The 17325-nt window shown below is 40.0% G+C and overlaps 1 protein-coding gene across 1 annotated transcript in view; it reads right to left on the minus strand.

The window, feature by feature from the left end:
• MAP3K19 (mitogen-activated protein kinase kinase kinase 19) overlaps window positions 1–17325 on the minus strand; it is a 41748-nt gene that overhangs the window by 8434 nt on the left and 15989 nt on the right. The window contains exons 6-10 of the mRNA XM_057746750.1: window positions 15547–15643; window positions 10157–10235; window positions 9001–9260; window positions 4664–4707; window positions 800–3250 (exon numbers count right to left, since the gene is read on the minus strand). Coding sequence (XP_057602733.1) covers window positions 800–3250; window positions 4664–4707; window positions 9001–9260; window positions 10157–10235; window positions 15547–15643 — 2931 coding nt within the window. The remainder of the gene's footprint in view (window positions 1–799; window positions 3251–4663; window positions 4708–9000; window positions 9261–10156; window positions 10236–15546; window positions 15644–17325) is intronic.

Raw genomic sequence — 17325 nt, forward strand, 5'->3', positions numbered from 1 at the left:
TGGAGCAACTAAGCCTGCATGCCACAACTACTGAAGCCTGAGCACCTAGAGCCCATGCTCTGCAACAAGAGAAGCCACCGCACTGAGAAGCCCGCCCACCACAATGAAGAGTAGCTCTGCTCACAACTAGAGAAAGCCCGCACACATCAACTAAGACCAAACTCAGCCAATAAATAAATACATAAATAAATACAAAGTGTATAAAATACCATTTAAAAATAATAAAATGTATTCAGATTGTTGTTTATGCTTCCTTGAGAGAAATGGCTGTCTTGTACCCTACCGTGTCTCCTGTCCATACCTACCGTGTCTCCATTTGGGAACAAATGCTCAGGTACAGGGAATCTTTGAGAAATGATCTTTTCAGGTTTTCATATGTTTTTTGGAACTAGATGGTGAGCTGCTTCGGGGGCCATATTAATTTCCTTCTATCTCACACACTGCCTAGAGTAAGGCTTTACCCATAATTATCTCCTTGCTGTTATTGTTGATTGAAAACATCATCACTGAATATAATATGTACCTATTTCAATAAGTAGTTTTGCTGTATTAACGTACCCAAAGTGATTCCATTGCAGTGTCAGGCTAGCTAAACTCTAGAAGTAAGGCAACATAATGACAACATCTTCAGGTGAGCGTCAGGGGACCTGGATTCCAAACTTGCAACCAAACAATGAGATCTTGATGAAACTAATTGTTTAGGGTTTTTGAGTCCTCATTTGAAAATAAGTGTTTTGAAATAGATGGTTTCTGAGGTCCCTTCCCGCCCCAGTGAATCTCTGATTCTAATTAAACCAACCTGTGTTTTGACATTTGTCATCTCTCCGCCTAATTCTTGCATGGTATTTCCTCTCTTACTGAAGACAAGATTTCGGCTTTCAGGATCTGTTTCATCTCCCATTATTTGGCAAGAGTTGTTATCTTTCTCATCAAGAGCTAATAGTTCTGCAGCTAGACAACCTAATAGTTCATCTGTCAATTCTTCATTCTTTACAGAGTCTAGAATTTCTTGGGAAATTGAATCTGCATCATTTAAAGTTTTTCCAAATGTTTGATATGGAATTGATGTATTAGCTAAACCATCATGATCCAAAGAATGTGCCCAATGTTGATATGCTTGAGAAGATGCACTTTCCTGTATTTTTTGGAAAGAGAAACTCATAAGTGTTTTAGGCTTACCAGAAATACTATCAAACTCTACATCATTAGTTAAAATTTGGTTGGCATTTGTTTCACCAGGAGATGCTATATTCTGCTGTTCTTGCAGAACATGCTTGTTGGAACTCTTCTCATCGGGCACTGCCCAGCTGTTTTCTGAAAGGACAAATGGGATCTGGTGATGTAGCTCTTCAAGTTCGTGCAGACCTCTGAGGCTCATGGCAAGTAACTGATTGTTAGAAATGTCTCCTTCGTCAGCAGACTCTTCCATAGAGACGTCTTCAACAATGGACAAATCTGAGACAGGAAGGAATTCTTTCTGTTCGATGGACTGCTCATGAGTCTGCACCACATTCATGGGCTGAACTTCATCTTTGGAAGATAGAAAATCATTTCCTAAAGACTTTATCTGCCACTCTGGTTCCGAAATACCATTACCATTTTCAGTGTCTTGCAAGTTGCTACCTACAGCTTGGCAACCCTTTCCCTTTGAAATTAAACTTTTGTGCTTTTGTTTAATGCCAAGAGAAGACTTTGAGGGTTTAATATGCGGCCTTTTCTGAGAAAGTCTGGTTCGGCTATTGCTGGTCCTCTCACTGTGTGAAGCTCGACATTTACTGGTGAAACATCTGCCCGATGGAGCTGAGCATATCTCTCGGAAATATTTGTTTTCATGCCGTTCAGCCTCCCGCATGTGACAGTAAACAGGAGTCCCAAACATTTCGTAGATTCCAGGTCCATTCGCAGTTGAATTGATCTCTTTGAACATGTCGCTATACTTTAGATCTAAGTAATTCAGTCTTGGCTCTGTTGGTTGAGCAGAGAGAGGAACAGAAGACTTCTTTATTCCTGGATTTTTACAGATGCAGGGGAATGATTGCTTTTTAGGTTTCAAAGCCCGGTAAGTGGATTGCTTCTTTTCTATCTGTGGCATTCTCCTTTGATACTTGGGTGATTGCTGAGGTCTGGGGTCCACAAGCCCCAAAGCGGGAAAAACTTGAGTTTTTATGTTGGTTTTGTGCAAGGTAGGCTTCATGGAACCTTCAATGGAAATGACGAAATTCTGAGGTGTCCTGTTACTGTTCTTGGTCTTTGAATCCAACTTATTTCTATGGGTTTTCACCTTATGCCTGTCATTTTCTTGGTGTGCAAGTATGTTGAAGCTACTGTTGTTGCAAAGAATACCCTTTCTTTTTTGGAGGCTTGGTTTGGTTGTTGCTGTTTCCTTGGGAGTTTCATCTCCGGGGAAAGTGATATGGATAAGAGGCACCATCCCATTCATTTCTGGTTTGGTTGCCTCTGTTATTGATGTTTTTATGTTTGTCTCCCTGCTGCTATGATCTTCTGGGAGCTTTTCAATGGGGCCGTGAGGGACTACACTGGACAAACTTTTAAGAAGAGTATACTCTTCTGAAATACGGTTTAGCTCAATTGCTTCACCCTTGTGTGCTGAAGCACTTTTCGAATCAGCTTTATCATGTCTAGTCCCTTCATCCTGGCTTAGAGCTATTTCTGAATGCAGGGCTTCTTGGAACTTGTTTGGTTTGATATATCCAACTTCTGAATCTTGTTCATAGTTTCTGGCTACCGAACCCTCTTTCTTTCCTGAGGAAAGAGATTGAGAGTTCTCTTCTGTTCTTCTCAGTTCAGCACCTTGGCAATCAATCTCCACTTCCCTATCTGTAGGAAAATTGCTTTCCTTGAAGTTCTCAAAGGATACCAAAGACTGTCCTTTTTCAAAGTGAGAGATTTCAGTGTTGACACATCCTTCTGTTTCCTTGGATTTCCTGTTCTCCTCCGTCTCCAGGTGTTGTCTGTGATGGTGAGCCTTCCAAAAAGAGCACATGTTCCTGGACCAGATAGAGCTATCAAAGGACCTGAGCGTCTGATCTGCTAACACCTTGAACGGTGCTTCCTTCTGCTTGTTTGTTGGTCTAAACTCATCAGATCGACTAACAGGCTCTGAGAGCTTAGGTATGAAAGATATGAGGCTTGGAATATTTATTTCTCTCTCTTTTTGATCCTTATGATTTGGGGGTATAGTAAGGAGACCAGATCTCCCAGGCAACGGTGACAATGGTGGCAGAGGGAACTAAAAGGAAAGAAAGAGAAAACTAATGAACTCAGAAACACATGTGCATATCATATTAACTGGTTTAAAGTAATCTGAAGAGATTTTAAGATTCTCTTTAGGAAGGCCTTTAAAGTACAAAGTTATCCTGGTGATCACAATTTTAAAAACTAAAATCTCATTCCTGGTGTTTTTTTAGAGCCAAGGTAAGACAATACTTTTAAAAACCAATATTAACATATGTAAAGATTCATGGTTACATATTTAAAACAAAGACCCTATCATCTAAACATTAAAACTCTTAAGTTTTTTTTAAAATTTCTATTCTGTTTTCTGTTTACTTTCTATTTTGTTTCTACTTTATTTCTATCCTCTTTTCTGCTTACTTTCCATAGAATTGATCTAAAGTTTTTTAAATTCCCACTTAGAACAGCTTAAAACTGCTGTTACATTTACTCTAATGGGGATCATTAGGTTACAGACTAACTCAGAATTTGTGTGCAAAACACTACTCCTCATTGCTTGGCTGTGCTGTTTTGTTGAGGGTGGCTTGTCAATGTGCCACACTATACACTTGAAAGTTAGCTCCCTAGATGGTTTTTAATTCTCCTTGGCCCTCCAGCTGTTTTCAAATTAAGCTAGTTTATATTATTATCAACCTCTAGAGGTCAGTGTAACCCAATATGTGATATTCAGCTTTTTGGTCAGTTTAAGCTATAACGCTTTAACTTTACACTTCTCACTGTGGCCTTTCCTCGTGTATACAGATTTGATACCTAATTATATCAGAATATTTATAGGCATAGATCACAAGTGGTAATTGAGAGCTGTATGTTTAATTTTCATTCTGTTGCCACCTGTGTGTAAGAAGAAAGGAAAAGGAACCTGACTCTGGAAACAGGTATTAGAAACAGGTTAGACACAGTATAATCTTCTAGTTTTATTGCCTAGATGACCTTCTCCCATCCCTCAGAAATACAGATTCTCCCAGTGCTTAAGCATCTCCCTAGTAGCAGCCATTATTATTTTTTTGTTTTGGCCAATAAACTCTTTTTTTCCACCCTGAACAGTACCTATGCATTTTCTCAAAGGCTCATTAGGATACATAGAGTCAGACAGTTGAGAGAAGTGCAAAGATCTTTCCAAATGCTTTACTCACAAATGTGACAACTAGGAAAATCTTGCTACCGATGGAAAAAGAATTACCTAATTTCTCAATACATTAAAAGAAGAAAAATTAACTATGTCCCAAAGAGCTACACACTTCATTATGTGGAGAACAGGAAACACCCCAGAAAAGAAATACACGTGTCAAGATATAATTTTGTTTTTCCAACACTGAGGATTTTGTTTCTGAGTTTTTTGACAGAATTTGTCTGTGACAAGATTCTTTGGTTTTAATTCTTAAGTCAAAAATGCTCAAACTACTCTTACCTCAATTCTTCGGCTACTATATTTCATATCAGAGGTAGAAAAGTCTGTAATAAGAAAAATAATAATAATAATTAGTAGATATTCTTAGTAGTAGAGTGAACACAGTCGGCCTTAAGCCAGGGGATGGGAATGGAGTGATCTTGGTGCTGAGGTTCGAGGAAAAGTTGTCAGAATGAAGAGTTTTCCAGGTGTAATCCACATAGAGGTGGGTAAGAATGATTACACAAAGCTACTGTCACTGAAGAGGGGTGTTGTTCTATATATAATGCTGTTTTTTTTATATATGTACATGTTATATATATGTATATATATGTTCTATATATATAAAACATTTGTGTATATATAGTGATTATTTATTTATTTATTTATGTTTGTATTCCTTCTGGAAACACATGACCTCTGGATCAGAAAACAGAGCATTTATCACCCACAGGGCATCCTAGTGTCAGTTCCCTGCACCCCAAGTCCCCACAGGTTGACACAATGAGAACCAGATATTTACCTTCACCAGTAGTGAGGTTACACCACGGAAGGAGACCCTGAAATTATGAGACTCAAAGCTAATATATAGAGTGTTGGCAATTTGACCCATCTTTCCCTTCTGAGAAAGAGAGACCTTTACTATGAAATGTAAGCAAATGTCTCCAGGAGGAAGAGGTAATGTGTCTCTGGGTTTGGTTTGTTTGTTTTTTACCCTATTAAGTAAGCAACAGCGCTTGGCAAAATCAGCCTCAATCTTTTTGGAACAATATCTTACCTGTAACTTCCAAGGCATGTTTGCCATTCAATCATCTTTTTTGCTCAGAAAACCCAGACTTTGCAGAAATGGGAAAGTAGTTATATATAGCTGTCTCCCAACCATTATTTGAACTCAAACATGGGATAGATCATAAATTCTGAGTGCAGGGAAGGGCGAGATGGGATTTACTAGGTAGGGTGAAACCTAGAGGTTGTTTTCTTCTTACCAAAACATCAGAATGGTCCCTAGAACCCCACTCACCATCACGGCTTAAAGCTGAAGCCGAAAGCGCCAACGTGTTCAGGCACGTAAGTGGATGAAGTGGGGCAAGTAGGGACGGGCATTCCCCTTAGCCCCAGCCGGCCAAAGCACCACCCTAATTCTTTATCCATTTACTCTGCTGATATTTGTTGGATGCCTACTGAGGAGCCAACATTGTCCCAGAAGATGGCAGTATAATTGTGAACAACGAAGACAAAATTCTTGCCCTCGTGGAGGTTGTATGCTGGAAGTTGAGATTCCCAGCGGGAAGTTTATTCTCTGAAGAGCTTGAAACAAGATGCTTAAGGAGCTAGGTAGAGCTGAGAGCAGAAATGGGGTGCTGGAGTGAAAATGTGAGGATAAATGACATGTGAAGCTCCAGCCTCATAACCTACAGGCAGGAGCTTGGATTCTCCTTCTCTTGGGCAAACTAGCTGAGAGAAAAGCCTACCTACACACCCTGATACTGGGAGACTCCCTCACTCAATTGTCCAGGTCTCTGCCCACTCCACAAGCCCCCTTGAGCCCCTGGCACTTTTTAGTCTCCCCCTCTTACATACAAATAATCATCAAGGATCAACTGATATATGGGAATAACCTCTAACAGGAAAATACAGAGAACAAAACAAATGAAGAGAGCTCAGAGGAAACAGAGACAATGAAAAACTATCATTGATATAATCCATGTACCCTCTTCAGGAAGCTACTGGAAAATGTACCCCCCTAAAATGAGGGTGTAAACTGAGGGAGAGGAAGCCGTGTACCCAGTACACAGGGGTCCAACACAGAGGGGAGCCAAGCGCATCGCCAGGATAGTGAGGAGGCACTCAGCTGGTCAGGAGGTCCGAAGACCAAGGAACAGAGAGCGAAACAGAAGGGCAGAGCATTCCAGGAGCAACGTCTCCAAAAACAAAACAAACCAACGGATTACCTGGTGTGCAGCTGCCTGTACTGAGGGGCATTTCACAGGTCCATGGGACAGGATGGGGATGAATTAGTGACAGATATACAGCAAATAAGCAAAGGGTGAAATGAGGCGAGTATTAAAGCCAGGTTAAATAGCATGTTTCAAAAGAAAAGCAATGTCATCATAGCACACTCTGGGGCTTGGCTGTGAGCGATATTTTACCTAAATAGTCATAATAAGGGAGACACGGAATATTGACTTTTTTAAAGCACAAAGATTTTGAAAATTACCCACATGTGCACAGAGTAATGTAAAATTGTTAAATCCTAATAGAGAATGCCTAAATTGAACAATCAAGCAATGTAGTTGTAAACATGTTTATTTAGAAATGTGGAATTACATTCTAGAAGAAATGGTCTTGAAATAGTATTTGTACTTCTTATTTCTTACTTTTTATTTTCGCTCATCTTTTTCTGAATTTTTTAATCAACATATGTCGATTGTCTGAAATTTAAGATTGCATTTAAACAAAATATTTTTATAAAGGGAACAAACACCAGCCTGGTAAACCCAGCTGACCTTTTCAGACAAGATCGTAACACCAATGGAGCAGACCCCATTATAGAATACTGACCTAACCCAGTTTGTTCTTGTTTGGACGTGCTACTTTTGTTACAAGATTCTTCAAGATTCTCTGTGTTTTGGCCAGGAGGAGAGGATATTTTCACAATGTCCAATTCATCTCTCCATCCATCCTTCCTCCAGTTTGTACCTTCACCAACTGCCCCTCCTTTTCTCTAAACTCGCCTCCACTACAAGACTAAATATGTTTCTCTTTTTTTTTCCCCTCACAACGAAAGTGGGGCTCAGATGGGAGGTGTGAGCTCTGAATACATATGACATGGTGCTTAAGTATGTTGGCTTCAGAGACAGGGGATCCAGCTTTGAAACCAGCCTCTGTAATCCACTAGCTATGTGACCTGGGCACGCACTTCTCCTGAGACCTCACTTTCCTCATTTCTAAAACAAGCATAGTAGTATTACCTACAGCAGTGACTATTTGTGCTTTGCAGTAATAGGCACTCAATAAATGGTTATTGCTGTTGTTGCTATTATTTCAATGTGCCTTTTTAAATAGTTATGTGCCAGATCTGGAGCTAGGTGTGCGGAGGTGTGATGGTTTTTTGCCTTTGTCATCTAGTGAAGACAACATCTAAAAAGATGGTGACAGTTCAGCAGATGCATGTGATATTGCAGACAAGGTCAGGATGCTATGGGAGTCCAAAGGCATGGAGACTCACCCGGTCTTGGGGACATTCAGGAAGACTTCCCAGAGGAAGGGGTATCTAAGGCGAGACCTGAAGGATGGCTTAATGTTCCAGTAGAAAAAACAGTATGTGCAAATATTCATATATTTGTTCTGGGAATGGAAGGCGTTTGGTGGCGCTGATGTTTATCATCTGCTGAGGAAGAGTGGCAAGAGAGAGGCTGAAGAGAGGCTGCGGAGGGTTGGAAACGAACTCTGTAGATTTCAAGGACTAAGACTCTGGGTGCACATCACAGACCAGACCTTATGTTAACCCCTTTACACACAGCCTATCAAAACAGGGCTTCAACATCACGTTAACTGAAATCAGCCGAACACAAAAGGACAAATATTGCATGATTTCACTTACACAAAGGACCTAGAATAATCAAATTCATAGGGACAGAAAGTAGAAGAGTGGCTACAAGGGGTTGCCAGGGCGGCAGGCGGGGGGGGGGGGGCGGGGAGGGGGGGCTTGGGGAGAAAGGAGAGTTTGAGCTTCAGGTTTGCAAGATGAGAAAGTTCTGGGGATGCATAGTGGCAATGGTAGTGCAACAATGTAAATGTATTTAATGCCGCTAAACTGTACACTTAAAAACAGAACAGTAAATTTAACGTTAGTACATTTTACCCCAATTTTTTAAAAAAACACCTGCTTCATTTAAATTTCATTTAAGCTCTACTCTTATACCCAAATCCTATAATAATTATTCTATTTTTTTCCCTTTGGTGAGATACTTCACATTTCCTCTGCTGTGCAATGTCCCTCATTGCAATAAGCCAAAAAATGCAAAATTTTGGACTACAGGTTTGTCCCTGGTGGTTTAGACCAATTGGTTTAGGACAGTGATAAGCAGATATCAAAGACAGCAGTGCCCTAAGGGGAAACACTGGCATCAGTGTGCTATCCGGTCAGTCAGTCTTGAGCTAGACACCACAGCTAACTCAAATCTTTTGGAGGAAGACAGCCTCAGTGTAGCCCCACCCCCAAAACTCCCACAAATAAAGATCAACCAAATATGAGTTCCCTGCAAAGATTTTTCAAACGCTGAAGCAAAAGATCAGTAAAGAAATATTTATTGACCAAAGAATAAAGAAATCACTGTGTAATTAAATGAACTCACCTTCAGATTTTCTCAGCTGCCCCTTCAGAAAGTGAGGAACATCTTCTCTGCCTACGGACTTGGAGATATTCGGTTCTAAGCAGTGTCTTGGCAACAAAAAGCCAAAGCTCGCATTGCAGAGTTCCTGGGACTGTTCCTCTTTTTTCAGAAGTAAAGCCTGCATGGTCACCATCTTTGTCCTGGAGCCCACCATCTCAATTTCATTTGGAAGTGAAACAGAATGTGCTGGTGTCCATTCCTGATGCACTGAGGTTATGTGACTGAAAGGGGGAGGACACAGTTTGATTTAAAAGTCATTCCCCATGACTTCTGTGTCTCCAGTTCTCAGCCCAGCCTGACATCACTAGAAAGTTTGGAGGCCTATTTCCAAATGGTGCTGCTGAGTGGGATGGCTATATTTGTGAAAGCACAAGAGCTCCCCACCGTCTCTGACCTGCTCCCCACCTCATCTGCCCTCTGCTCCTTGCACTTTAATTTTCCCAGTTCCTGTTTCCTTAAGCAGAAAAATCAGAGGGTCAAAGGGCAGACGTAAGGGGTACACACTTTTACTTCTCCAAAGGCATTGAACAAAGGCCTTTGACCATCCTCCAAAGGCCCAGTACTTCTCAAACTATCTTTGGTGAAGTATCCATTAAAAATTTTCCATTGCATTGTGGACTGAAACTTCCGTAAAATGTAATCAAAGTGAATGACCATAAAAATGAAATGAAAATAAGCCCCATTTTTTTCACTATCAGATCAATGAACATAAAATTACTTGGCCAAATTGCTCATACAACTTTTTAAAGGTTTAAATGTCCAAGTTCTATACTGACTTCCTCATGGACTGGAAACAGAAGGACCACAGAACCCCATTTTGAGCAGCACTGCTGCAGAGTCAGCAAATGATGGCCCTTGGCCCAAATCCAGCCTCCAGTCTGTTTTGGTAGTTTGATTGGAATACACGCACACCATTTGTGTCATGGCGGTATGCAAGCTACAGCTGCAGAGACCACATGGCCCACCAAGCCTAAAATATTTATTATCTGGTTCTTGCCACAGAATTGTTTATTATGACCCCTGCTTTGGGGTTTTTCTGGGTTGAATTACTAAAATTACTTATATACACAAGTATATACTTTAATTCCAATCTAACCTTTCAAAGGATATTTCTTACTTGTTTTCTTGTAAATCCTCTTGGCTCATTTCTTGGGGATGACTGACATCTCTCGGAAAAGTGCCGATAATCTCAACACCTATAGAAACACATGACAATGGGAGGAGGAAGAAGAAAGTAATGAATTCCAGGGGTAACTGGGAACTGAGTATTTTATTTTTGGTTATTTGGCTCATGTGTTGTTGTTTTTTATATACAATTAGTTTATGTGTTTTTTTTTTATTAATTTATTTATTGGCTGCATTGGGTCTTCATTGCGGCACACGGGCTTTCTCTAGTTGCAGCAAGCAGAGGCTACCCTTCATTGTGGTGCGCAGGCTCCTCATTGCAGTGGCTTCTCTTGTTGCAGAGCACAGGTTCTAGGCGTATGGGCTTCAGTAGTTGTGGCACACAGGCTCAATGGTTGTGGCGCACGGGCTTAGTTGCTCTGCGGCATGTGGGATCTTCCCAGACCAGGGCTCGAACCTGTGTCCCCTGCATTGGCAGGCGGATTCTGAACCACTGCGCCACCTAGGAAGTCCCTCGTGTGTTCCTAATAATTACAGAATGGATGTTAACAAGGGACTGGGGTTTAGCCATCTTTGTGTCTTTTCCTGTCCTAAATAAATGCTGGCTTAAAGGGCAAAGAATTTGTATAACAAAACTTTCCAGAGGTAAAGTAAAATTTTATGATGAGCAGTGTTTTCTCCCTGGATGGAGAAAACAAGGCCTCCTCTGTAAAGTGTAACTGATGTCACCTACTTCACAGGACTGTTGTGAGAATTGAATAAGATAATGTAGGCTGCCCCACGGGAATTTGCTTGTATTTGTTATTTGGTCATCCCCTGATTCCAGGAAATGACTCCTGGTATAACCCCTAAGACAGAAAGTTCCAACTTGTAGAATGGATGCTTGCTTACAACATAACACCTTAAACAAATTGACATCAAAATCTAGTGTGAACCATACCAAAATTGCCTGTCCTTGAAGGTTTGCATCTATTCATTTTTTTTCCATTCAAAGAAATTTTATTAAGTATATGCCAAGCGCAACCCTTTGTGCTAAAGATAAAGAAACAAAGAAGGTGCAGCTGTGATCTTAGCAGAGATAAGAAAGCAAAGAGCATAGCCAGGTAAGCATTGTGATAGAAGTGTGCAAAAGGTATGTAGAACATAGAGGCGTATCCTTGCAGGACACAAGGCTTGTCCCAGGGTTCAGTTCTATCCATCTATTTGTCATAGCCATTCATTCAGTCTGCGGATGCCAGAGGAGCCATGGTTTTAATCAGCTCCACTGATCGAATGCTAGGGAAGAAGCATAACAGAAGATTTGAGCAGGGTGTAAATCAGAGAGATCTGGGTCTCCATCCCTCCTCTGCCACTTCTGGGGTGACCTTGGGAAAGTTATTTAATAGCTATCATTATCAGCATGATCTCAATTAAAGTTTTTATTATTTTTAAAGGACCTTGGATATTTTGTCAAATATATAGGAACCACCATAACGAAAGCATTTTTAATGTTCAATTTTTATGCCTGTGTTATTTACGAGAGCAGTGCTTTTTTTTTTTAAATAAACATTTTCAAAAGGAGAAGCTTTGTCTGCAATCTCTAAAAAGGAAGTGAAGTTTCCTTGGAAGTGGATTTTTTTTAACTTTTCAAATATCTTACCACACTATGTAGCACAAAATGAGGGGCTTGGGATTATAGAGCCGGGAGGAACTTAGAGGGCATCTGGTCCAAACCCTTCATTTTAGAGATGAAGAAACTGATAGTGATGAGGTTGTGTGATGTGCTCACAGCCACTTTTGTATTGAAAGGAAGATGGATGCTTTTCACACCAGTTTTGTAGTCATCCTTGAGGGCAAAGACCTAGCTGACATGCTGGAGTAAGAAAAACATACAGCATACATTCCTGATAACTAAACTGTCAGTGAAAAGGATGTTCTAGTAAAGACTAGGTACAGTTAGCATTTTGCTGTGGAAGTTAGAAAACTGGGCAATGTATTCATGTGAAAACATTCTTAAGAATGACTATACTTGTACAATCAATGAGGGCTAATAAACTCAGAATTTTTTTTTTTTACCCAGAGTGTTTTTAAGCAAATTTAATGTGTTCAAAATCTGTTAATTGGTTGATTTCTTTTTTTAACCCAGAAACAAAGATGCAATAAGCAAGTATAAGAAATACCTGACTTGGGGCTTCCCTGGTAGCGCAGTGGTTAAGAATCCACCTGCCAATGCGGGAGACACAGGTTCAGATTCTTGGTCTGGGAAGATCCCACGTGCCGCGGAGCAACTGAGCCTGTGCACCACAACTACTGAGCCTGTGCTCTACAGCCGACGAGCCACAACTATTGAGCCCACGTGCCACAACTACTGAAGCCCATGTCCCTAGAGCCCATGCTCCACAACAAGAGAATCCACTGCAATGAGAAGTCCACGCACCACAACAAAGAGTAGTCCCCTTTCGCCACAACTAGAGAAAGCCCACACACAGCAGCAAAGACCCAACACAGCCAAGGAAAGAAAAAAAAAAATTTTTAAAGGTTGATTATTAAAAAAAAAAAATACCTGATTTTTTAGACATTGTGAAAAGTTAAGGGCTCCTAAATGGGTAAAAAAAATGGTCCTAAATGGGGGAAGAAAAAGATTATAAAACAATCTGACACTGAAATCGTCTTGGAACATACATGTTCTCTATTTTGTCTTTTGAATACTGTGAATGGTCACTGGAGCCCCTGAACCTATCGAGTGGTCCAGGGAAGAGGATGCAGGGTCACATGTAAAAATAAAACACTTGCTCCTATCTGAGTGCATCTTTCCAATAAGAAGATGTAAATTTACCCCACCGGAAAAGGTTACAGTAGAGAGAAACTAAAAGACAACATTTAAACTCAACCAGAAACATGATTTCCTTGCAGAAGAGGTGCAAATGACATTCATAAAAGTCAGAAAATGATGATTAATTTGTTAATGTAAGTGGTGAGTTATTAAAATGAACACCTAAAATTGGCCTAGCCTAATTCATTCAATGAAGAAAAATTATTTTCTTAGAAAAGTCTTACTTCCCTGTGTTTCCACGTGTTCTGTTTAAACAGATGGACATCAAAGTTCAAAATATTTTGAACACCTCTCCAAGTTTTGATAGTTTCCTAAATCATGAATCTCAACAGAATTTTTTAAAACTACATTTTCCAATTCTTTTTGCCACTAGAGTTCAGAAAGCTAACTTGAGAGATGGATTCACCTGGGTTACACAAGAAAAGATAAGGTGCCAGCATCCTTTAACTGATGTGGGTGTCAACAGAGGAGGGAGGTTCTGAGGTCTGTGTGGGAGCAGCTCCTGGTTGTGGCGGAGGCAGCAGGATCTGGGGGGCAGTAGCCAGTCTGAAGATGTAGCTACAAGAATTCTTTCTGACAATCCAACCTGGGGTCTCTTCTCCTTTGGTTTTTCAATGGTCTATGAACTTTCTAGTATCTTTTAAAACGTCCTTCCTTTTCCACCCAAGTAGAGTAGATTCTGTTATCTGCACTTAAGAATCCTGATGGATATACACTGTATTAAAAAAAAAAATTAAGCCTAGTAATTTTAGAAAATAAGTCCTTACTCACTCATGAAAAGAGTAATTTTACATGCTCAATTTCCAGTCTACAAGGTTTGCATCTGCTATGTTCTGGGAAAATAGCTGATTGAGGAGAGCAAGAAGATTTTTATACTAAGGAAAAGAATGAAGGATTTGGTGGGAGTGGGGGGCTGGAAATAGTATTTTACAAATTACCATCTCTAAAGGCCCATCATAAAGCAAGTGTGCACTGCAGGAATACTTAGTTGTTAAAAGACCAGGAGAGTAATCCAAATGTTATATACAGTTTATATATATTTTAGTTAGTGATGCGTCCCTTTTAAGAGAATAATACAGTGAACAAACAGATATAAACTGAATGATAAAATGCGCATATCTACAGCAGAATAGTCACGTGGTATGTGCATAATGTCTTCATAAAGTGTGCAAGCACTTAAACGCGAACAACCTGGAGTATATTAGAAACGTAAATGTGATTTAAAGAGATTTATTGCTATTTAAGGTCAATACAGTGCACAATAATACCCCAAACAGTTTTATTTCAGACTTTGTGACTTAAAAGAGTAACTAGCTCTACTAAAGACTCTTATTAACTATGAGAAGAAAATTTAGAAATATAACATTTCTTTGACATGTGTAACCCAAGTTATGAAAGCTTAAAACTGCAAGAGCTTAGTCGAGATGCTGCGTAAGTGTTATGGTTCCTATGTGAAAACCTAGAATATTACAAATTGATTTTAAAAGCATTATAAGCACCTCAAATGGTAAGTTATCTCCAAATTGAGCAGAATAAACCTCCTGGAAGATAACTGTGACACAATCGGGCTTCTGAGAACTCAGATTTGAAGTCTTTGAAAGTCAAAGGCAGATCACAAGGACTATTTGGAAGGGCATCAGGACTTGTCTATTGTAATTAGGTCTTTCAGGGTTCATGGCATTTCAAATGTTGTTAATTATTCCCCTCCCTCAGCCAGGGAAAAGGAGATACTGAGCAAGTTTGAGAAAGACTGGAGCCTCCCCAGAAGAGGGCAGCATCACATAAGGGGCCAAAGTAGACCACGGCTAGGACAGCACTGTGGCATTTGGGGTGGTTGATGGGGATGAGCAAAAAGGCATCCAAGAGGGCAGCTTCCCTGGAGTGTTAGAAATGCAAGTAGGAAAATTACCAGAGAGAGATTGGAGCAGTTCAAATCAACATTTCATTTAAGAAGTTTATAGGCGAATAGATGACAGACAAATGTGATCGCTGCGACTACTATGTTCTGCAGTGAGAATCTGCAAACACCTTGTGGTCTGTTCAGTGCAAGGGCACTTAAGGGTAGGACAGGATGACATATTTGGAATGAGCGTTGTTCTGGAAAATTCCAGACTTACGGCCTCTTAGAACACAAGACTGCAACTAGGATTTTAGTTCTTTGTTCAGGCCCCCCAACTCCCCTCAAGGGAAGAGCTCTAGGATGACAGCTAACGGAGAAATGCTTGGTCCTGGGAGAGAACAGATCCCTGGAGCTGATGGAAGATTCTGAGAGGAAAGAAATGAGGGAAAACATGTTATCAGATGAAACAGAAAGGAGATGAGAACAGCAGGCTGAGCTGGAGTGGGGTAGAACAAAGAGGAGAGACAGAAGAGGGATGCCCATTTTGGCTGGGCAGGTTGCCAAGACTCACGGATTCAGATAGGGACCAAAGGAAAAGATCATAAGTGGTTTTTCTCTTCCTTTGTGTTTGTGATTTCAAACTTCTGCACTGAGCACTACCGAAATTAGGGGGGAAATCCAAATAATCAGTGTTATCTTTGTAAACACATCAAGGACAGAAGATGGATACCTTCTGTCCTGGGTGGCCAGTCTTGTCCATCACCACTTGGATCTCTTTCTTCACTAATCAACATGGAATGAGTGCAGTCATCATCTTGGTCAAACTCCTGAAATATCATAAAATAGAAACTCAGTTGTTCAATGTAGTACTTGGTTGGTAGAGTGAATTTTGATTTTTTTCTAGACTAAATTTTCACACCGTGGATTCCTTTTAAATAGGATGAAGTATTTAGGACTAAAATAATGGGAAAGTATTCGCCTTCAGAGCACCAGACTCAGACAGACATGGATGTGATTAATTGCACAATCAAAAATGAAGATCAAAGCTGAAATCACATAGACACATAGAAATTCAATATTTTATAGTTTATCATGTCCTTGTCCAGGCTGTTAAGCTGCCCCAAATTCCATTTGGGTGGGTAACTGGAAAGAATCCTTTGGCCACTGTCAGTGAACAACCCCAAAGGAACATGATCTTTTCCATAATGCCTCCCTGGGGCATCATTTACAGTGGGTGAGGGTGGAAATCCCTGCCTCATGTGGAAACTGCAGATATAACCTTAGACTGAGAGGAGGCAGCAAAGCTGATTAAAGTTTTCACTATGACAGCCCTCTGATCTAATCACGGCATGCAGCCTCTCAGACTTCCATTTTACCCCCGAGAAGGTAATCATGATGCTGAAAAACATGGTTCAAAACAGCTTGATTTGTAAAAAGCACTCCAAACTCTCTAAAGAAGAAATGTTTTCTACTAGAATGCATTGTTGTTGATAGGTTCCTTCATTAGAAGTTGTTGCTGGTGGTTGTGCCCTTTTTAATGTCTAGAACAGTGGTAAATGCAAGTAGTAGTTAAATATCACATCACCCCGAGATCTTATAATTAGCTCTCTGGCTTCTGTGATCTGGTCAAACCACCTATTTAAGGAGACTGTTGGATAAAAAGATGTCGGTCAGACAAGCAGGTTGCCTTTATCATAAAGCCTCTGGTATTTCATTCACTAATTCCCAAGAGAGCCTGGGAGTCTTTTCGCTTTGTTCATTTTTCTTATCACAGAAATAAAAATAAAAAATAAAACCCTCCATTTATACTGCCATTAAAATATTTTGGGTGTTCAGTCATAATAACTTAGTTATCATACTTTACTTTTATGCAGCAATACATGCTTTTTAAAGCATTTTCTACTTCCTGACAAAGGAAGGGGCCGTATCTCAGAACTTCCTGGTTGTCAATGGCAGATGGGACACCTGGACTAGTTCACCCTGATCCTAGACTGTTGTCAATTTCACTGCTTATCCTCTGCATTTCAAAAATTCTACCACTATCTGGCAAATTTCTTCTCCCTCCCATCCAATTACAAAGACCAGGGAGGGGAGGATTACTATTTTATAGAATGTATGAAAATACCAAAAAAGCAGCTTTTTAAAAAGCAGAAGAAAAAAGTCACCTGTAATCCTACAAATAAAAAGCAAACACTGCTAGCATAGAAATGATATTTTCTTCGTCTTTTTCCTAAGTATTTAAAAATATAGTTGCATCATATTATAATATTTTGTATCTGGCTTTTTTCACTTAAGACAAGTATAAATTACTTAGCAATTTACTAAGTAAACGTCATTTTAATGGAATTTTATCACAGGGTCATAACAGTGTTTAGTCAGCCCACAGGTCTTACAATACAAGCCCTAGCAGGTATATTCAGCAGTTTTTGATTCTTCACTATTACACATAGTGTTGTGAACATCTCTACAAGTAATACCCCAATTGTGAGTTATTTTAGAGTAGATTCTT

The sequence above is a fragment of the Hippopotamus amphibius genome, chromosome 8 (assembly GCF_030028045.1).
Source record: "Hippopotamus amphibius kiboko isolate mHipAmp2 chromosome 8, mHipAmp2.hap2, whole genome shotgun sequence".
Taxonomy (NCBI): domain Eukaryota; kingdom Metazoa; phylum Chordata; class Mammalia; order Artiodactyla; family Hippopotamidae; genus Hippopotamus; species Hippopotamus amphibius.